Source organism: Lepisosteus platostomus, chromosome 1 (genome assembly GCF_059453375.1).
Source record: "Lepisosteus platostomus isolate fLepPlt1 chromosome 1, fLepPlt1.hap1, whole genome shotgun sequence".
NCBI lineage: Eukaryota > Metazoa > Chordata > Actinopteri > Semionotiformes > Lepisosteidae > Lepisosteus > Lepisosteus platostomus.
The window spans coordinates 24,708,574-24,731,231 of record NC_142611.1 but is presented as its reverse complement, the minus strand read 5'-3'; the positions used below and the strand labels follow the sequence as shown (position 1 = coordinate 24,731,231).

The 22,658-nt window shown below is 37.5% G+C and overlaps 1 protein-coding gene across 3 annotated transcripts in view; it reads right to left on the bottom strand.

Moving 5' to 3' along the window:
- Positions 1 to 613: 613 nt before the first annotated feature.
- The window catches only part of guf1 (GTP binding elongation factor GUF1), a 42,809-nt gene continuing 20,764 nt past the window's right edge, over positions 614 to 22,658 (bottom strand). Inside the window, exons 14-17 of one of the 3 annotated variants that reach the window (XM_088627481.1) lie at positions 11,401 to 11,502; positions 9,329 to 9,448; positions 2,720 to 2,756; positions 614 to 2,623 (exon numbers count right to left, since the gene is read on the bottom strand). In XM_088627481.1, the coding sequence (XP_088483607.1) occupies positions 2,489 to 2,623; positions 2,720 to 2,756; positions 9,329 to 9,448; positions 11,401 to 11,502 (394 nt within the window). In that variant the 3' untranslated portion in view covers positions 614 to 2,488. The remainder of the gene's footprint in view (positions 2,624 to 2,719; positions 2,757 to 9,328; positions 9,449 to 11,400; positions 11,503 to 22,658) is intronic. The other 2 variants (XM_088627492.1, XM_088627503.1) reach the window with 2 other exon arrangements.

Genomic DNA, 22,658 nt, shown 5'->3' with positions numbered 1-22,658 from the left:
TATAAATTGTTTATGTATATCATTTTATAATACAGTGTGAAACAGAATTATTTGTATTGTTGCATATTTTATACATGCTTATACAACTGTATTTGTATTTTCATGTAAAAGATGACTTTTTATTTTTCACCAACACATTCCCCATACAAGATGGATGTCGAAATACTTCATGTTACCTATTCATCAAGACACAACACATGTAATTAATATGAAATGTCAGCAGATTTGTGTTCATTTTCATATAGGAGATGCACAGGATAAAACATTCCTGTAATTTCATGACCTAGCTTTAGATAGTTGGATCTGGCTTTGTAGAAATATATAATAAAGTTTTCACAGAAAAAAAATAAAAGTTATTTTTAAGTTTATAGAAGCAGCATGTTGATGGATGTTTCATAAAGCAAAAGAATATTGGGAAAGGGTATCTGGACTGCAGGAAAATATCTTGACTACAGGGAAATCAGAGACAACAGCTTCCTAAATGCGTTCAGCTGAGATTGCACAGCAACCAAAAATTATATTTGAAGATCAAAAACAGAAATCAAAATGACCAATCAAAAATTTTTTGTGAATAAATGTGATGTTTTTCGTAGTCATAGACAAGGAGGCATAATTTTTGTCTCGATAGTTTATGTCTGCAATATATATTGAAGAAACAGGATTTACAGTCTGTCATGTGTACTGTAAGTGTAAAATATGAAACTTAAATATTATAAAATTAACTGTTATAGAGATTGTTCTTGTTCTAAAAAACACTTCAATTGTACATACAGTGGTGTGAAAAAGTGTTTGCCCCCTTCCTAATTTCTTATTTTTTTACGTTTGTCACACTGAAATGTTTCGGATCATCAAACAAATTGAAATATTAGACAAAGATAACACAAGTAAACACAAAATGCAGTTTTTAAATGAAGGTTTTTATTATTAAGGGAAAAAAAAATCCAAACCTACATGGCCCTGTGTGAAAAAGTGATTGTCCCCCCCTGTTAAAACATAAATCAACTGTGGTTTATCACATCTTTGGAAAGCTGAGTTCAATTTTTCTAGCCACACCCAGGCTTGATTACTGCCACACCTGTTCTCAATCAAGAAATCACTTAAATAGGACCTGCCTGACAAAGTGAAGTAGACCAAAAGATCCTCAAAAGCTAGACATCATGCTGCGATCCAAAGAAATTCAGGAACAAATGAGAAACAGAGTAATTGAGATTTATCAGTCTGGAAAAGGTTATAAAGCCATTCCTAAAGCTTTGGGACTCTAGTGAACCACAGTGAGAGCCATTATCCACAAATGGCAAAAACATGGAACAGTGGTGAACCTTCCCAGGAGTGGCCGGCTGACCAAAATTACCCCAAGAGCGCAGCGACGACTCATCCAAGAGGTCAGAAAAAACCCCAAAACAACATCCAAAGAACTGCAGGCTTCACTTGCCTCAGTTAAGGTCAGTGTTCATGACTCTACCATAAGAAAGAGACTGGGCAAAAATGGCCTGCATGGCAGAGTTCCAAGATGAAAACCACTGCTGAGCAAAAAAAACATAAAGGCTCGTCTCAGTTTTGCCAGAAAACATCTTGATGATCCCCAAGACTTTTGGGAAAATACTCTGTGGACTGATGAGACAAAAGTTGAACTTTTTGGAAGGTGTGTGTCCCATTACATCTGGCGTAAAAGTAACACAGCATTTCAGAAAAGGAACATCATACCAACAGTAAAATATGGTGGTGGTAGTGTGATGGTCTGGGGCTGTTTTGCTGCTTCAGGACCTGAAAGACTTGCTGTGGTAAATGGACTCATGAATTCTGCTGTCTACCAAAAAATCCTGAAGGAGAATGTCCGGCCATCTGTTCGTGACCTCAAGCTGAAGCGCACTTGGGTTCTGCAGCAGGACAATGATCCAAAACACACCAGCAAGTCCACTTCTGAATGGCTTAAGAAAAACAATGAAGACTTTGGAGTGGCCTAGTCAAAGTCCTGACCTGAATCCGATTGAGATGTTGTGGCATGACCTTAAAAAAGCAGTTAAGGCTCGAAAACCCTCCAATGTGGCTGAATTACAACAACTCTGCAAAGATGAGTAAAATTCCTCCACAGCGCTGTAAAAGACTCATTGCCAGTTATCGCAAACACTTGATTGCAGTTGTCGCTGCTAAGGGTGGCCCAACCAGTTATTAGGTTTAGGGGGCAATCACTTTTTCACACAGGGCCATGTAGGTTTGGATTTTTTTTTTTCCCTTAATAATAAAAACCTTCATTTAAAAACTGCATTTTGTGTTTACTTGTGTTATCTTTGTCTAATATTTCAATTTGTTTGATGATCTGAAACATTTCAGTGTGACAAACGTAAAAAATAAAAAATAAGGAAGGGGGCAAACACTTTTTCACACCACTGTATAATTTGACACAAATTTGCATTTAATGTACATTGTTCTATATTTCTCATTGATACAATTACTTTTTTCCTAGGAAATTAAACAATATCCAGTATATTTATTTGTCATTTCTCTTCAAAACATTAATGAATGCATCCTTTGGAACTTCCACATTACCAATTTTTCTCATCTTCTTTTTGCCTTCTGCTTGCTTTTTCAGCAGTTTCATTTTGCGTGTTATATCACCTCCATACTAAAAGAACAGAAAGGTTTTAAAAGGCAAAATTAGACCAATGTTACACATTACCAGTATTTACATTTCAAACAACAAAAGTTATTTCATACTTACACATTTTGCAAGCACGTTCTTCCTATAAGCTTTAATCCTAAAAAAAGAAAAAGGAGGTAATATTTATTTATTAAAAAAATGGATGATCTTAGTGATTAATTTGTTATGCCAAAGACCTAAAATAAAATGTATGTTAAATATGCGCCCAACACATACAGATCCAGCCATTCAGAATGTGCGAGGGATGCTGCAGTAGTTCGAAGTCTTAGTGGCTGCACGAGACCGTAGCATATTAGTAATTTTCAGTAGTGAGTGCGCTACTTTGTAAAACCACCAGGTGGAGCTGTGAAAGCTGATCGTGGCACGTGGAGCAATTGGGCTGTCACCAGAAAACACCCGGTTTCGAATCCCGGTCAATGTTGAGGAACAATCTTTTTTCAATTATGGAATTTAAATTGTACACTGTTTAGACTTTTATTAATTTTAAACTGTTATACTGAAACTTGTGAATGTGATGTGCCACTTTCACATTTACATCCACATAGAGAAAATCCAAAGGTAAATAACAGTACTGTACAAACAGCTAATTTTGTTTGAAGAATTAAACATATGTCTGTTCTGTAGTTTTATTTTTTAATTGAGCAGAAAGTCACCTTGCTCTTTTTTTATATTATAATGGGAGTGTGAACATTGAGTAAGCACACAGGGTGCACTGTGAGATTACCGAGATGGATAATTTTAGTAAATATAAGATAAGATCACTTTATTAGCCATATACAATTTCTTGCATTAGGAATTTGTCTTTTCACATATCCCAGCTTGCTCTCCATGAGACACTGTAGCAGCAAGGCTTATTAAAGGACAGGAATTAAGTTTGCTGCTCCCTGGCAGTCCCTCTCTCCTTCATCTCAGTGGTGCTTGATACAGAGAAGCCATTCCATTTGGTTCACAATTAAGGTGTTTTTCTAGCTGATAGAGTGTCCTGATAAGGAACAACTCCCAGTGCTGAGATTCTCCAGCAATCCTAATAAATGGTCATCTCTGGCACCTTCAAGTCTGGGAAATTCCAAGGGAGTCTCAACCCAAGTTGTTTACAACTCTAAGGTCAGAGTGCATTGTTACTCATCATTAGCCAATCAGGAACTGGTAGGGCAGGATAACCCCACGTGGGTCTCTGATGCCCATGAAACTTTCAACCAATGAACGACCGTGGTTCCTCCAGGTAAAACAGGCAGCACAGCGCCCCTCCGGAGCGCCTCCTGGATTCTCAGACCCAGAGTCCTCCTGAACATCCTCCGACTCAGCCCAGACCACCACGTAACGGCCAGTGTGTCCGAGTGCAGGACTTTCCTTTGAAGAGTCGAGAACGGAGGTTGCCAGCGCGCAACCAAAGGATCCACCCGAGGTTAGCATCGCAGCAGGAATCTCTCCCACCACGTCGCAAGCCGCGACAGCACTGCCTGGCACTGAGCCAGAGAGCGCCGCAGAATCCTCAGAGATTGGAAGAGTATTCAACATTCTGCATTACAGCTCGAGAATTCAATTATTACCTCAACCTGAGTTGATATCAATTTAATTCCTATGAGTGATGTACTTGCTTTTGAGTATCTAGTGTAGAAGCTGTAATCCAAGTTCATTTACGAAACGGTATAAATGAATGATCTACTGAACGTATATCCCTTTTGGTATTTGTAACTCTTTGTGATTGAATATATACCTTTTGTATTCTGCTAACCCTCACTATAAGATCTGTTATGTTTATATGCACATTTTATGCATTAATAAATGTATTCTCGTGTATTAGTATCCGTGTGTGTGTGTTGTTTGAGTTATCCCACAAGGTTGATTTTAATAGCCATCAAAAGAATCATTTTGTGACTTACTGCTACAATTAATAATTGTCCCAGTAAAGGCACAAACCCCTACATTTACTGGTGCCTCGTGAGAGGATGCCTACAACACAGACACACAGAAAGGGAGAGGAGCTTGGGGTCAGAGCGCAGCGTCAGCCATTGTACAGCGCCCCTGAAGCAGTTGGGGTTAAGGGCCTTGTTCAGGGGCCCATTGGAGTAGGATTCCTCTGCCGGCCACAGGATTTGAACCGGCAACCTTCCAGCCTTAGCCACATTGCCACTGGTGTGCCCTAAATGTTGATATGTCTGCATTTTTTGTTTCATGAGGCAAGTAAAATTGTATCCAGATGTAATTTAGATATGTGACGTTGCCCCCGTGAAGTCGCAGTGTAGTGCCCACAGAGTGTTAGTTTAGATATAACAGTGTATTACTGAGATCTTGCAAGTACATTTTTTAAACGCTTGTAATCGCTATTCTTGCAAATACATTTTGTATTGTTATTCAGTTTGTGTCTGCGTGTTAGTTGGTGTGCAAACGTTCGAAGTGAAAATTCTTGCACAAGGAAGGTACCTTTAAAGCAGAGAACCAGCACCCAACTTTTTCAGCTCTGTATTTTTCGTCTCTCTTCAGCTTAAAGACTTTTAAAGCCATTCCTCTTTGGCACTCAAGTCACAGAAATTACATATACAATTATTTTACATTTCTATGTTTTATGAGAGACTTCAGAAGGTTTCAACTGATGCATAAAAAATGTAGTATAAATGTGTTCTCGTGTTATGAAGTCGCTTACACCTGGGATCCACTTTATTCAAGCGGTTTCTAAAAATGTAACCAGGTACTGGATATTGTTCAAATAAAAGCTGTGGCAATTTTCACAAATTGCGATCTTTTAAATGCCTGTGGTTTGAAGGCACAGTGTCATTTTTTGCTAGGTTACTGACATCTGAAAAATTGTGGTCTCATAAATAGGCATTTTAATAAGCGAACAAATGACTCTGAACTATAATAACGTATCAGATAATTATTAACAATATCAATTTATTAATAACAGCTAATACTTTCAAACTGATTCAATCTTTTTTCATTTTCCCGGGGTCTTTTTAATACCGTTTTGTTATTCTCGGTTATAATTATAAGAATACACAATATTTATTATTGTTGTTGCTGCTGCTGCACCCACTGGGCTTCGAGCTTTGAATCGCCGACTTCTAAATCATTTCATTATTTTATGAAACAACTCGGGATTATGATTATAATTTGTCTAATATTATCAAAACTCATTCACTTGTGGTTATTTTGGAAACATTTTGACATGTTCCTTTTAACTTCATTGCTGTCGATACTGTTGCAATAGGTAATGAAACGCCCAGAGTTTGTAATGTTGGGTGCTGTGAATGAGATAGACTTTGATACAGTACAAATAAATGTATTTCCCACAAGCTGTACTGTAGTGGGTTTAAAACCATACAGCATCGCACTGTATGCATGTGGCACGTCTTTGTTCGAAGTTTCAAAACTACAGTTTGGAAAAATGAGTGTTTAGAAACAACAGGACATTTGATTGCTAATTGGCTTATGTTAAAGAGTGACAAACACAACAGAGGGCATGCTACTGAAAATCCATCCCCACCCCCAAGAACTGTCTGTTCTACAGAAACACAACGGGGTGTAACACTCTTAGCCTTTGTGACAACCATCTGTTAACAACGTACCGAGCTGCGTTACATAAAGTGGCTGCAATGGAATAAGTAAAAGTTAATTCCAAACTGAAAAGAAAAGACTCAACGTGTCTTCTCTATAATTCTTCATTTACAGATTGTTCAAGGTAATTTATTATTAATATTATTAATAATATCTGCCGTAACGCATTAAAATTGGAAAGTGTAAATCCACTAGGACAGATAGCAGTCTCACCTACACTATTTGGTTATTTTTTACGATTCTGACAGACTTTCAGAATGCTTCGACTGATGCTTAAAAATGTAACATAATGCGTACTGTGGAGAAAGAGCTATTGAGCACACAGCATCTTTCCACCTTCGAACTTCGGAAAGACTTGTGTATGTAGTTTATCTGTGTGAAAACATGAAATACAGATTGAGCTTCACAAATTAAACAGAGGTCTGGAACACCCCGTCTCAAAAATAGGCTTTTTAACCAGCGAAGGTTGTGAAAAGAGTGACAAATCACCCCGAACAAAATACAATTTCAAACTAGAAGCAGTCTGAAATTATTAGTTATTAATAAATTCATATTGTTAATAAATATCAGATACATTATTATAGTTCAGTTTCAGCAGTCTTTTTAATACCCTTTTGTTATTCTCTGTTATAATTATAATATATACGATTTTGGTTTAAGGCTTGTTGTAAAGGCTTGTATTTAAATGCTCCACTTGAATGAATAAGGTATTTTGAATTGACTTGACTAAACCAGTTGAACTGTTTATTACTCCCATTGTTGACAGTATACATGTTTGTCCATTTATATTGTTTATCTAATTTAACTTTGAACATGTTGCGATATGTAGAAATTCCAAACAATTCAATATTTTGTCCATAATATTTCCTTTTTTAGTATTTGCTAAAGGAGAACTCATGCGGTGAGCAGGATTCAAACCACAAATTCCAGAATGCGAGTCATGCACTGAAGCCACTATGCCAACAAACTGCTCAGCAGCTTAGGCTATAGCTGAAAATGCAGGCAAAATGTTTCCAAGTAATCACAAGTCAATGCATCATATTGATGCAGATGTTTACAAAGGAAGTGGACTACGGTAATACTTTGAGCTACAGTGGATACAAGAAGTCTACACACCCTTATTGAAATTGCAGGTTTTTGTGATGTAAAGCCAGAAATCAAGATAAATCATGTCAGACATTTTTCCTTCTTTAATGTGACCTTGCAACCAACAAAATTCTAGAGAAAAACAAATAGATAATTATTAGGAAAAATAATTGAAATGAAAAAACCTGCAAAACCCTGGTTACATAAGTGTGCACACCCTTTTATAATGGGAGCTGTAGCTGTGTTCAGGGCTAACCAATCACATTCAAAATCATGTCAATAGGTAAGTAGCATACACCTGCCATCAATGAAAGTGATTCTGATTAAACCCAAATAAAAATCAGCTGTTCCTGTAGGATTTCCTTGGAACCTTTGTGGTTGCATCCTACGAGATAGCCATGGTCCGCAAGGAGCTGACAAAACATCTATGGGATCTTATTGTTGAAAGGTACCGATCAGGAGAGGGGTATGAAAGAATAAGAAAGGCATTGGATGTACCATGGAGCACTGTGAAGACCATCATGAATAAGTGGAGAACATGTGGCACCACAGGGACATTGACATCAGGACAACCCTCCAAAGTTGATGACAGGACAGGGAGAAAACTAGAGGCCTACAGCAACATTAAAGGAGCTGCAGGAATTTCTTGCAGGTATTGGTCACTGTTTGCATGTGACAACAATCTCCCGTATTCTGCACACACCTGGACTATGGGGTAGGGTGGCAAGACGGAAGTCATTTCTCACAAAAAAGAACATCCAAACCTATCTAAATTTTGCAAAAAAATACAATCACCCTAAAACGTGGGAAAATGTCTTGTGGTCTGATGAGACAAAGGGTGAACTTTTTGGCCTTAATTCTAAAAGATATGTTTGGTGCAAAGACAACACAGCTCATCATCTAAAGAACATCATAACTACTGTGAAGCATTGGAGCTTTGGGGCTGCTTCTCTTCAGCTGGGACAGGGGCTCTAGTCAGGATAGATGGGATAATGACTAACTCCAAATATCAAGATACTTTGGCAAAAAACCTGCTGGCCTCTGTCAGAAAGTTGAAGATGAAGAGGAATTTCACTTTCCAACACGATAACGACCCAAAGCACACATCCAAATCAACCAAGGTATGGCTTAGGAAAAGGAAGATCAAAGTCTTGGAATGGCTCAGTCAGAACCCAGACCTCAATCACATAGAAAACCTGTGGAATGACCTAAAAAGGGCTGTGTACAGGAGATCCTCTGGCAATATGAAGGAGCCTGAACTTTTTTGCAAGGAAGAGTGGGATAAAATTGCAAAGTCCAGGTGTGCAAGGTTGATTCACAAAGACTTACTGCTGTAATAAATACAAAATGTGCTTCCACAAAGTAGTAGCTGGGGGTGTTTGCACACTTAAACAACCAGGATGTTGTAGGTTTTTTAATTTAAATTATTTTTCACATTAAAGATGGAAAATTGTCTGACATGATTTATCTTGATTTCTGGCTTTACATCACAAAAACCTGAAATTTCAATAAGGGTGTGTAGACTTTTTATATCCACTGTACATAAATATATTTAGATCCTTAAATTAATAATATTAATTTCTTTAGATATGCCATTCCATATTATATTCCCTATTAAGCAGATTCTAATAGACATAATAGAAATAGAATGGTCTCAAAATTGTCATTAATAAAGTATTTGGATAGTAATCTGTTACTTTTGTAGTATGTACTATTCTATTATATGAAGAGGCTTTTCATAAAAAAATAATTATTAAAAACACTATTACATATGCAATTGTTATTTTTCTAATACATCACACATCCAGTCACACTATTGGACAACCTTTGGAAATGTAAGAACACTTCCCCTGGCACAGGAAAATTAGGATGAAGAAGATTAATCAAAAATAACGTAATGCAATGCATTATTATGACTTGAAACATTCAGGGTATTCACTTATAGTGTGAGATATTGTTATTAAATAGGCCCGCTAAAACGCATACAATGTATATGCCTATATATATATATAAAAGAAATGCACTTACGTCTCTCTGGCAATAACTTTGTTGCCAATTGCTGCCTGAATAGCGATTTCGAAAAGCTGTCTAGGTATGGAGTTCTTCAGTCGTTCACACATTGTCTTGCCCACAGTATATGCTTTTTGCCTGAAAACAGTTATTTAAAAAAGTTGCTTTCATAAATGGTCTAAAACCCCACAGAGATTTTAAGACCAAAGACAACTCATTAAATACTGGATAAGTGTATGAAAACTCAAATGCTATGGCAGGACAAACCTAATATACTTCAATCAGGCCATCCATACAATAAATTGTCCACTAGGCACAACCATTATATACAGTGCCTTGCAAAAGTATTCAGACCCTTGACCAATTCTCTCATTTTACTGAATTACAAATCCTAAATTGAAATTTAGTTCTCTGTGATATTTTTATTTCTAAGCAGTGAAACTTAAAATTCATTATTTTAATGTGACATTGTTTTATGTTAGAAAATAAGAAAAAATACAAAAACTGAAATATGCTGTACCGAGTCCTGGATATTTAGCATTATTAACAGTAATTATTTGAAATACTGTAGTTTTAATCTTTATTGTACACTACATGGTGTGGCATGGTAGCACTGTGCTGATTAGCAGTTCTACTTTGCAGCACTGGAGCCCTGGTTCAATTCCTGGCATGCAGCTGTGGGGAGTTTATACGTTTTCCCTGTGTTCATATGTTTTTGCTCCAGATGCTCAATTTCTTTCCCCCAAAGTCCATAGACATACTGGTAAGATAATTGTCTTCTACGGTAATTGCCCCTAGTGTATGTGTGTCTGCAATGTTTGTTATAATGTTTGCTATACAATGGACTGGAATTCCGTCCAAGGTGTATTTGCTCCCCTGCAAATCTGTTTTGGAAAAAGCAGCTACAAATTAGACAGATGGATGTACAGTACATAAATTCTTGTTCTTGAAAAGAATATTGTCAGGACATCTCTTTCAGTACTCGAATAAATGAACCACACTTTATATACACCTATCTCTCAATATATGAATGCTCAATTTTACATTTTTTTGCTGCAACAAAGTTTATATTTTAATGTTTGTTAGGTGTTACAAAAGCAATAAAAATAAGGAAAGCATTCCCCCTGTCTATAAACCTTGAAGTGGTAGAAAGGACTGAAAAAGTTGAGTGGTCAAAATACTTGTGCATTACCATTATCTAAGCTGTTTACAATTTTATATATTTTGACTTGTTAACCACTGTACTGTAAGTTAAAGGGACTAAAAATCATAAACATGCAACAGTGTTATTACTTTTATAATTCAGTTATCTTAAGGTAAAAATGAGTAATATCAGATAATGTTCTAGACCTTAAAAGCAAGTGATTAGTGATTACATGGATGGAATGGAACTTGAATTACCTTTCTGAAACATCTGGTATTCCATGCAGTTTTTGAGGAACAAATTAGATTCATAAACTGAGGAATGGGTGTATACACACATCAACTGATAAACTACAGGACTGAAATGTGAGTTATGTGAGCTCTGGGATTAGTGGTCAGAATCATCTGTAAACTATGCTTGAGGGACTGATTAGTGAAAAGTAGCTTGTTTGCAATTAGTAGAATTAGTGTTAGAAGTAGTATTGTTAACTGGAATAAAAGGGATAAGTAAAATCAGTAAAATAAGTAAAATAAAACCAAAATACAAAACAATTTATTGCCAAGTATTAGCGATTTGGAAATAGTAAAAAATTGACTTCTACAAATATTTCTATCACTATTTACTAGCATCTACCTGTTGAACAAATCATACATGTGAGCTTTCCATTCACTTCTAAGAAGTTTCATTATTTTTCATTATTTCAATATAAGAAAAACACTAGGTACAATTTCAGTGAGACCAATGGTGGTTCATTCACTGAGGCTGCATAATCAGTTTAGAGTGAACAGATCCCCTCATCATGTCCAAAAAACAACATTAATTCTGAATTTGAATTGACAGTCTTGAAACATTAAGAAGTATTTCACAAACAAAATAAGAAAAGAGATTAAAATCTAGAATCCACAGTGTATGTTTACAGTAGTAAAGGAACTGCAAAGTAACTTACTTATGCGCAATAGTTGCAAGCTCCTCCACAGGCTTCCCATTTAGCAAAATGTCCATCTTTATTAGGTCAGCTGGTTGGTATCCTGCATCCTCATAGTCAAAGCTAAAAATGCACAAAGATTATATGCATCTTAAAAATATTAAGAGGAACAGCTAGAAAATATATAAACAGACTAACATTTGCTGTACTTTCAGTTGGGTGCTTTCAAGCAGAGTGGTATTTCAAAGTTGACAGTCACTGGAGAAGTATGGAGGGTCTGCAAAGCATACTATTTTGATATTAATCCATCATGTATACTCATTTTTTGCTAACAAGTACAGTAAGTCTGCATGCATCCCCACTTGGAACATGCCTGAATAACAGGGCGCGTGCATTCCTTGTGGAGTCACAAAGGATATAAGAACTATGAACTATGAACCTCTCTTTCAAGGAGAGATACGAGTTGCACAAACACTACCAAAAATATTAACAAAATAGACCTGGTGATTCTTAAGTCAAAAGAAGAAGAGATAAGGTCATAAATTTGGGGCCACTGCTTAGCAAGGAATGCAAGAAAGGATTTTTGTTCAGCTTCAGTTTCAATGAACTGTGCAACCATACCTAAAAATCATCCATATGTATAGTCTATGTACAATGAACACCATACTTTACCATTCTGTTAATATTAAATTAATAAGTCACATGGTTGTGCTCAAAACATAACTTACTGCATTAAACCTCAAATAATAAGGGATATCTGAGCAAATGCCAAAGTCGCTACCTAGTACGCTACCAACAGATGCAGCCATTCAAAATGCGCGGGCGATACTGCATTATTTTGTGGTGCGCTTTATGCAGTCTACCGCGAGTTACCGTAAATTCTCCTATAATAACGCAAGTAAAATAATAGTATCCGGAATTTCCGCAAGGTGGAGGTAATAAAGCTCAACCTCTCATGTTTGAGCTGTCGCCATCAAAGTCTTTAACGAAGATATTACTAATAGTATTACTAATGAATGACCTTGGACAAGCTGTAAACTCAAAGTATTGCCCTGGTCCACATTCTTTTTTTCATTGACCGTCTTTGTAAAAGTAACACCACAGCATTTCGCAATCACGCATTTATTTCCAATCATGCAAAGTACAGTAATTTTTGAGAATCGATTCACCATGCCATTCACATGCTCGTAAAAGAGATTGATTTAGGAACATAAACATATTACTGTATGCAAACTGTACTGTAAACAATAAACGATATTAATTTTGGAACATAAACATACAGTATATGGCTGGTCTTGGTACTTTAAAGAAAAAATACACACCAGTATTCCATTTCTGCCTAAACATTTTAATCACCGAAGTCTTTAACTAACGTGATACCAGAGTCAACAAGCATACTTTTAGAATTTGATTAAAAGGGAATATAATATGGAATCGCGTATCTAAAGAAATTAATAACGATATAATTATATTCATGTACCGCAACACAAGAATAGTTCACGCTGTACATTGTCTGTTGATAATGTTTCTGTAGTGCTTTTTCAGCACTCTGAATGTGACCTTGCCGGTGGCGCTGTGGGTTAGGTTCCTGACTCCCACGTCACACGGTCTGTGATCGAATCCCACTGGAGCCACGACTTTTTTTTTAACAAACATTTCTTTGAAAAAATGAAACGTTTCCCTTGGTCAGAGATTAAATAAAACCTCACTCGCACCAAACAAATTTATATTTCTAAATATCACAACGTGATTGAATTTAAGTCTTTTTAATAACAATGAATAGTCACCTTTGCGTTACAATATATACATTTATATTGATTTAAATCGCGTTTTGATTTAAATCGTAAACGCGTGTTTAACTATATGTGTTTTTTTTATTCACAATCAGACAAATGCAACATAAATTGATATCTTTGTCTTCTAAGTATCTTAATAAACTTTCAGCATAACTTTCTCCCCGTTTAGATTTATTTTTCTTGGGATCTTGGGATCAAACGTGGAAAGATTAGATTGTAATCGTTTTTATTTTTTAAATACATTTTATAAAAGTGTAATCTATGCTAAAAAGTTGTACACCACCTGCTATAAAGATACATATTGTAATACTTTCGGGTTCGGATAGGACAGACACAAGAACTCAGACTTGCGGAGTTAAAGCCTTGATTTTATATATCACCTTTAAAAGTGGAATCTCAAAGCAAAGTAAATATCCAACACTGATTGTACCCATCTGTCATGCTAATAAAGCACCTTGAATTGAATTGAGGAAGAGAGGGTGGGAGGGCGAGCGAGAGAGCCAGGACAGACAGGCAAATAAGATACACTCCACAGACATTCACAACAGTGACATATCATAAAACGTTTGCACATATAGTTAAGTTATTACTTGGTTTTCAAAGTGCAATGAAATACAATATTGTTGTTGTTGCTGTTATTGTTGTTTTTATCCTGTAAAGCGTTTTGAGAAGCCACCTTTAAAGGCGATATATAAAAGCGCCGATTCTTATGGAATGTGTTCCGCCGGGGATTCAAAAAAAATTTTTTTTTAATTGCGTATCTAAGGAAATAGCAGTATAACCTTGTTCATGCACAAACAGTGGCATGTTACATTATTAATTTGGGTGTCTCCTCTTGCCAGAAAGCTCTAAATTGCATTTTGAGTGCGGTTTTTGACTTTTTCTAAATTGCAACCCATAAATAAAGTTGATACTGTTTAGAGTTTTAATTATTTTAAACTATTACAGCAGCACAATGCACAATGCCACGTAAATTGCAAAAATGCACTTGGAATCTGTCCAAGCCCTACTTTGTCAGGCATGTTCTTTTACTGCAATGGACATAAAAACTCCCTTGCTTTTAACAGAGCGTTTCATAATTTCTAACTACGAAAATTATTTAAACTGCGACACTTATCATTCAACCAGAGCTCGAAATATCACAAGGATCCTCAAGAGCACAGCAAAGACTGTATTAAAAGAATCGCGTATCTAAAGAAATTAATACGATCTAATTATATTCGTGTACTGCGACAGGGCTGTGTAGGGCTGTTTCACCTCTCTCTTCATGTGACTCTATTCAAAAGCCATTTAGCAAAGAGGGGATGAGAAGAGTGACAAACTAGTATACTTTAGATCTTTTTTTCTGAACTGGGGAAAATCTGATCATGCTTCTCTAAAACAATAATAAAAAACATTATTTTAAATATCACCTTTATGTGATATCACCTTAAGGACAGCACATACAAGGGTTAATTGCACAATGGACCGCGCAAAGAAATTTAAAATAGTCTTCTTTAGGTGTGAGGGCAGGAGTGGATCGCAGAAGGCATAATCAGCAAATTAGGAAAACAAAGAACAGGACAGGTGAGACGTTTATCCAGAGAGCGAGTGATCAGAAAAAGGAACAGCTGTTACGCCCAGGTTTTACGCTCTCTCTCTGCTGAATGAATAAAAACATTTTATTAAAAACACGTTTGCGTTTGTCTGGGTATTTATTTTGTAATCTGTGGTTAACATCTACTGTATTGCTTTGAGATGCCACTTTTAAAGATGATATGTAAAATAAAGTTTTTTATTGTTATAGAGAAACATGATCAGATTTTCCCTGGTTCAGAAAAAAGACTTGTATGTCATCGGAAAATACAAGAAGTTTCTGCTTTGTGTAAGGATGGTATCAAAAAGTAATCTAAATGGTGAGAAAGCTGTGCTCCTCAAAGCGCTTTACAGGATAAAAACAATAACAACAATAGTGTTAGGCTGGGCAAACGATTTTTTTATAGAAATACAAAATGACATATAATGATGTAATACGGCTAAGACATTAACGAGTACAACCCTCCTCTCTGCGGGAGTGCTGGCCGTGACGAATTAAACCGGTTTCAGAGGTATTTTCAAAGTAGAAGGGGGCGAGATTTCCAGCAAAAAGACACCTCCCCCATCCAAAACCAAGGAAGTACAGTACTTACTAGTTAAGAAAGCTCGGCTCCTCAATGAAATCGCTTTAACATGCTAATGCTTTGGTGTAACAGTCCGGTAGAAATTAAAATTAATTCTATACAGCAATCGCATATTTGGGTACAGTTTCATAAAACTTTCATGCTTAAAATGTTTATGGAGAAATGGAAGACTGGTGTGTATTTTTTCTTTAAACTACCAAGACCAGCCATACACAGTACAGTTTACGTACATACAGTAATGTTTATGTTCCTAATTTAATATCGTTAATGACCTTCAGATGCGTTATGCTCCTCTTCTTTTTATGCTCAGCTACTAAAATTTCCCTTTAGTGGTAAAATTCCATATAAATATTAAAAACTAAGCGGATTAAAATGTGCACAGTAAAGACATTAAATGATTAAATCTTTTCACTACCAACCAATGCACCATGAGTGCCCCTGTCGGTCATTTTGGCCAGCCAATCACTTACCGCGGTGCCCTGCGGAGCCCCGCGGTGGCTTGTGGGTAGTTTACCGTACCCCGGGTTTGTACCGCGCATTTTGAATGGCTGCATCTGTAGTAATGTACTCACTACCTAGCTAGATTGTGTCACATGACACTAGGCAAGAGAGACAGCAGTTTGTAAAGCAGCATATCAGTTGACCACGGCTTCGGTTTTTCATGTTTCTATGAATGGTCATTTTGTGAGATTTTTGTTACACGATCGCAATTGAAAGGTTTTTAAATTTAAGTAAAAAACGTGAAGGGCATGGAGCCTAGTTCTAAAGAGAAATGGAAACGCAAATACAGAAAGTATGACGACAGTTTCTTGAATTTCGGTTTCACATGCACAATTGTGGACACTGAAGAATGTCCTCAGTGTGTTGTCTGCCTTAAAGTGTTGGCTGCTGAGAGCATGCTCCCCAATAAATTGAAACGTAATTTGGAAACTGTTCACAGTAGTTTGATAAACAAACCTCGTAAGTATTTTTCGCACAAGTTTAATGAATGAACAGAAAGCTGCTTTTTCTAACCAAATTACAGTCCCCAGCAAAGTTCTTTTTTCATCATACAAAGTAGCATACCGAGTAGCCCAATGCAAAAAAACTCATACTATTGGAGTACCAAGGAATAAGCAACAGAGCTCTATGAATTCTGCTTCCCTTGCAATATCCTGCCTTTGTGAAGCAGAGTTCAGCACTTGTAGTTATCAAATCCAAGTTTAGATCAAGAGTCAATGTTGAAAAGGAGGTGCACATTGTCATTTAAAAAAAACAACCCAGTATTTTTGGTGAATTATGTTAACAATTTATTAAACAAGCCCACCTACCCATTAAGCGGTACAAACAAAAATACATTGTATTTCTCCCCCTTTTAAAAAAAACATTGATGTTAGATTTTTACATTTTTAGTCATTTTATTTGCATTTTACAAAGATGTTGACTATTTTTTTTTTTTAATTGCACATTCAAATAATTTTTAATAAAATGTGTTGTCAAGTATTTTTAGTATTTTGATCAAGCCTATTGGTTTTGAAAATGATTAAAAATAATTAACATTGGACCAACTTTGTTTTTATTTTGACCCATCATTTCTTTTTCAAATTTATAATCTTTTGTAAAATATCTCACTGCCATAGAACTTATTTTTGACACAGGGGAGGCATGTGGACAATTTAACAGGTCAAGGGAGGCACAAATCCAAAAAGTTTGGGAAACCCTGCCTTATGAATTTGATTCACCAGTTAGAGTGGGTCCATCATACTGTGAGGGAACCTGTGCCAAAATGAGTGGATTGAAGAAGCAGAACATTGACAGTGAATGCAGAGTGTGGACTACAAAATACTTTTCACAGAGGTTGGAACAAAGGCTATATGTTTAATTTGTAAGTGTCACAGTGTTCAAAGAATACAATCTCAGTTGGCATTTTTCTACCAAACATGTGAGAAGTGGTCTAATAGAGCTTCCAAACTAGCCACTAGTTTACTGGCTCAAAAATGTATTTTTCTGCCCTTCTACTATCCAAGAGTAGAGGCCAGCACAAAGGCAAGCTACCTGCCTGCATATAAAATTGCTAAACAAAGCAAGCAGCTCTCTAAAGAGGAGCTTTTGAAGGAGTGTATGATAGAAACTGTAGATATTCTTTGTCCAAAGAGCAAGCACAAATTTAAGAAAATAAGTTTATCACGCAGAACAGTTACCCGTCAGGTAGAGGTAATTGGCAAAGACTTGGCTTGTGAGTTGAACGTCAAGTTCTATTTAATTTTTTAAGTCATAAAGGTATGCTTTTCTCTTAGTGTTATTTTGCTTCGTATTTTACTTCAGACAACTTTAAAATTAAAGTAAAATTTGTGTATTACCCTGCCATGGTTAGAATTACAGACACAAATAAAGGACAAAATAGTTACTCTGATCCAGACTTGGCTAGAGATTACACTGTGATAAACTTTGTAAATTTTGAATAATTGCATCACCTTGCCTCATAGTCTTCTCTGTTCAAGACTACAAAGGTCCAGTTCCTTAAGTCTGTCAGTATAGTATTTTCCCTTAAGCACCCTATCTAGCTGCTCTTTCTGGACTAATTATAGAGCAGCAATATCTTTTCTATGCTGTGGTGAATAAAAATTGTATACAATACTGTAAATGAGGCTTTACTAGTGAGCTATAGATGTTTAACAAGACATCCTTTAATTCAAATACAAACATCTAGCAATATATATTTTAACTGTGTCCCCCCCATTGACTAGAACATGTACAGTGCCTTGCGAAAGTATTCGGCCCCCTTGAACTTTTCAACCTTTTGCCACATTTCAGGCTTCAAACATAAAGATATAAATTTTTTATTTTATGTGAAGAATCACCAACAAGTGGGACACAATTGTGAAGTGGAACGAAATCTATTGGATTTTTGAAACTTTTTTGACTAATAAAAAAATGAAAAGTGGGGCGTGCAAAATTATTCGGCCCCCTTGCGTTAATACTTTGTAGAGCCACCTTTTGCTGCGATTACAGCTGCAAGTCGCTTGGGGTATGTCTCTATCAGTTTTGCACATCGAGAGACTGAAATTCTTGCCCATTCTTCCTTGCAAAACAGCTCGAGCTCAGTGAGGTTGGATGGAGAGCGTTTGTGAACAGCAGTTTTCAGCTCTTTCCACAGATTCTCGATTGGATTCAGGTCTGGACTTTGACTTGGCCATTCAAACACCTGGATAAGTTTATTTGTGAACCATTCCTTTGTAGATTTTGCTGTATGTTTGGGATCATTGTCTTGTTGGAAGATAAATCTCCGTCCCAGTTTCAGGTCTTTTGCAGACTCCAACAGGTTTTCATCCAGAATGGTCCTGTATTTGGCTGCATCCATCTTCCCCTCAATTTTAACCATCTTCCCTGTCCCTGCTGAAGAAAAGCAGGCCCAAACCATGATGCTGCCACCACCATGTTTGACAGTGGGGATGGTGTGTTGAGGGTGATGAGCTGTGTTGCTTTTACGCCAAACATATCGTTTTGCATTGTGGCCAAAAAGTTCGATTTTGGTTTCATCTGACCAGAGCACCTTCTTCCACATGTTTGGGGTGTCTCCCAGGTGGCTTGTGGCAAACTTTAGACGAGACTTTTTATGGATATCTTTGAGAAATGGCTTTCTTCTTGCCACTCTTCCATAAAGGCCAGATTTGTGCAGTGTAAGACTGATTGTTGTCCTATGGACAGACTCTCCCACCTCCCTGTAGTTCTCTGCAGTTCATCCAGAGTGATCATGGGCCTCTTGGCTGCATCTCTGATCAGTCTTCTCCTTGTCTGAGCTGAAAGTTTAGAGGGACGGCCAGGTCTTGGTAGATTTGCAGTGGTCTGATACTCCTTCCATTTCAAGATGATCGCTTGCACAGTGCTCCTTGGGATGTTTGAAGCTTGGGAAATCTTTTTGTATCCAAATCCGGCTTTAAACTTCTCCACAACAGTATTACGGACCTGCCTGGTGTGTTCCTTGGTCTTCATGATGCTCTCTGCGCTTTCAACAGAACCTTGAGACTATCACAGAGCAGGTGCATTTATACAGAGACTTGATTACACACAGGTGGATTCTATTTATCACCATCAGTCATTTAGGACAACATTGGATCATTCAGAGATCCTCGCTGAACTTCTGGAGTGAGTTTGCTGCACTGAAAGTAAAGGGGCCGAATAATTTTGCACGCCCCACTTTTCATTTTTTTATTAGTTAAAAAAGTTTCAAAAATCCAATAGATTTCGTTCCACTTCACAATTGTGTCCCACTTGTTGGTGATTCTTCACATAAAATAAAAAATTTATATCTTTATGTTTGAAGCCTGAAATGTGGCAAAAGGTTGAAAAGTTCAAGGGGGCCGAATACTTTCGCAAGGCACTGTATATACACTTTGTCACAATAAACACATAAGTCTTTTTCATAAGTAGCCTACATATATTTTTACTGCCTGGATGCATTGTCTACACTAAAATTCATCTGTCTGGCGTTTGCCCAGTACTAAATTTTATCTCTTCTATAATTTTTTACTAGATACTACTATTGTACTTATTACAACTATAATTACTAGTCAAATCTGGCTCAATCAAGAAAAAAACATCAGAACTGTTGAGAAAAACCCTAAGACAGCCTTTTCACGAAGTACATTATATCAATGAATTTACGAACAACCTCCAGAATTCAGGGGTGAAACTATTACAATCCACAGTTCATAAAAGACGGAGTATTCCTAATTACAAAGGCTATACCTCAACCTCTAAACCTCTCATTACCACAAAAAAAGAAAAGCTCAACTGAAATTGACTCACACATACAAAAGTTAAGACCAAAGATGAAGAACTGCCAAAGTGATGGAAAGGTTAAAGTTAGAAGGAAAGGAACTAGAGATGTGCCAATGAACACCAACTCATCCCTGAAGCATGATGGGGGTAAATAATGGCCACTGTTAGTGGCATACTTGTCTTTATTGATGATGTAACTAAAAATGGAAGAAGAAGAATGATCCTCTGTGGAATAAGATCACAGAAACATTTTGTCCACTTATGTTCTGTGTATGTACTCACCCACCCATCCCCCACAGCTGCCACTCTCCAACACCTCTGCCATTAACACCTGCAGCACTGAAAGCACTATGAGCACCATCCCCCAGGCCAGGCTGACCATCACGGCTGACCAGGTGAAGAAGGAGCTGAAGAGGCTGCACCAGGGTAAGGCCACAGGACCAGATAACATCTGTCCCAGAGTTCTGAGGGCCTGTGCTGATCAGCTGAGCGGAGTGCTCCAGCGACTGTTCAACCTGAGCCTGCGCTTGGAGAGAGTCCCGGTGCTCTGGAAGACATCATGCCTGGTCCCAGTACCAAAGAAAGGGCGTCCCTCTGTCCTCAACGACTACAGACCAGTTGCACTGACTTCTCACGTCATGAAGACACTGGAGAGGCTGGTCTTATCCCACCTGAGACCCCTGGTCAGCTCATCACTGGACACCCTACAGTTTGCCTACCAGCCCAGTGTTGGTGTGGAGGATGCGATCATCTACATGCTGCAAAGGGCCTACTCACACCTGGACAGGGCTGGCAACACTGTAAGGATCATGTTTTTCGACTTCTCCAGTGCCTTCAATACCATCCAGCCTTACTTCTAAGGAGGAAGCTTGAGGAGATGCAAGTCGATGCCTCCATGACCTCGTGGATCACTGACTACCTGACAGGCAGACCACAGTCTGGGAGACTTCAGAACTGTGTGTCTGAACAGGTAGTGAGTAACACAGGGGCACCTCAAGGGACAGTTCTTTCTCCATTCCTCTTCACCCTCTATATTTCGAACTTTAAGTACAACTCAAAGTCATGCCAACTGCAGAAGTTCTCAGATGACTCTGCAATTGTGGGATGTATCAAGGGTGAGCAGGAGGAGGAGTACAGAGGACTGGTCAGCAGCTTTGTGGAGTGGTGTGGGGTGGGGTGAACCACTTGGAACTGAATGTAACAAAGACAAAGGAACTGGTGGTAGATTTCAGGAGGAAAAAGGTAAAACCTACTCCTGTCTACATCCATGGGAGTGGCGTGGAGATGGTGGACTCGTACAAGTACTTGGGAGTGCACATCGACGATAGACTGGAATGGTCTAAGAACATCGAGGCCATCAATAAGAAGGGACAGAGCCGACTTTACTTCTTGAGGAGGCTCAGGTCCTTCAATGTATATAGTAAGATACTTCATCTGTTCTATCAGTCGGTGGTAGCGAGCACCATTTTCTACCCAGTGGTATGCTGGGGCCCTGGGATTAGAGCAGTGGATTCTAAAAGGCTGAACAAGCTCATCAGGAGAAAAAGCTCTGTCATTGGGTCTGACCTGGACCCCTTGGAGGTAGTGGCTGAGAGGAGAATGATGTCCAAACTAGAGGCCATCATGGACAACATCTCCCATCCCCTCTATGACAGGCTTGCTGAAATGAAGAGCACGTTCAGCAATAGACTGATTCATCCACGGTGCGACAGGGAGCGCTACAGGAGGTTATTCTTGCCTTCTGCCATAAGACTGTACAACGCATCCACCTTGCGTCTGGGCAGAGGCAACATTGACAGTGACCTGTTTCTGGACTGAACGCATCTACTGCTACATCTGTTCTCTTTCTTTTCTTTTCCCGTTTACAACCGTTTTTTGTGCAATATATGCCAGGGACCCGTGCAATACATTTATATCTATATTGATATCTATATCTATATTTACATCTATATTTATATTCATATGTGTGATACGATTTTTCTGTGTACTGTTCTGTTCTAGTTTGTTCTTTGTGTGTCCGGACTGTGAGTAACTCTTTTAGTGCACCCCTCACTGTACTGATTGGATTGTATGTATTGTACTATTATTATATCATTCGTTACACTATGGCTGTGTTGTCTGTGTTAAGCTGCTGTTGCACTGCAATTTCCCTCACGGGATCAATAAAGTATCTATCTATATAATTAGTAGGAGGCACTTTACCATGTTGTATGACAATAACAGAAACCAATGTGCCAATGTGACCACTGAGTTCATCAGAAGAAAAAAATGAAAAATCAAAATCCAAATTTGAGTGTGCATTTTACAAAATAAAAAGTACCCAAAACAGATTTTTACACTCTAAAATTTAAAGTGAATGTTTTCTAATAGTTAAAGTCATTTGTAAATCACTAGATTTATAGTTGTTTTTGTTCCAATTTTGTTTCCAAAAATATTGAGTTCATGGGTTTGAATCCAAATATAATCAACATTTCATTTTTTTTCAGTTTTTATTTTTGCAGATATTTACTGTAACTTATACCGCCCCTTGAAGTCTTTAATGTGAAAATTTAAGTTTTAAATA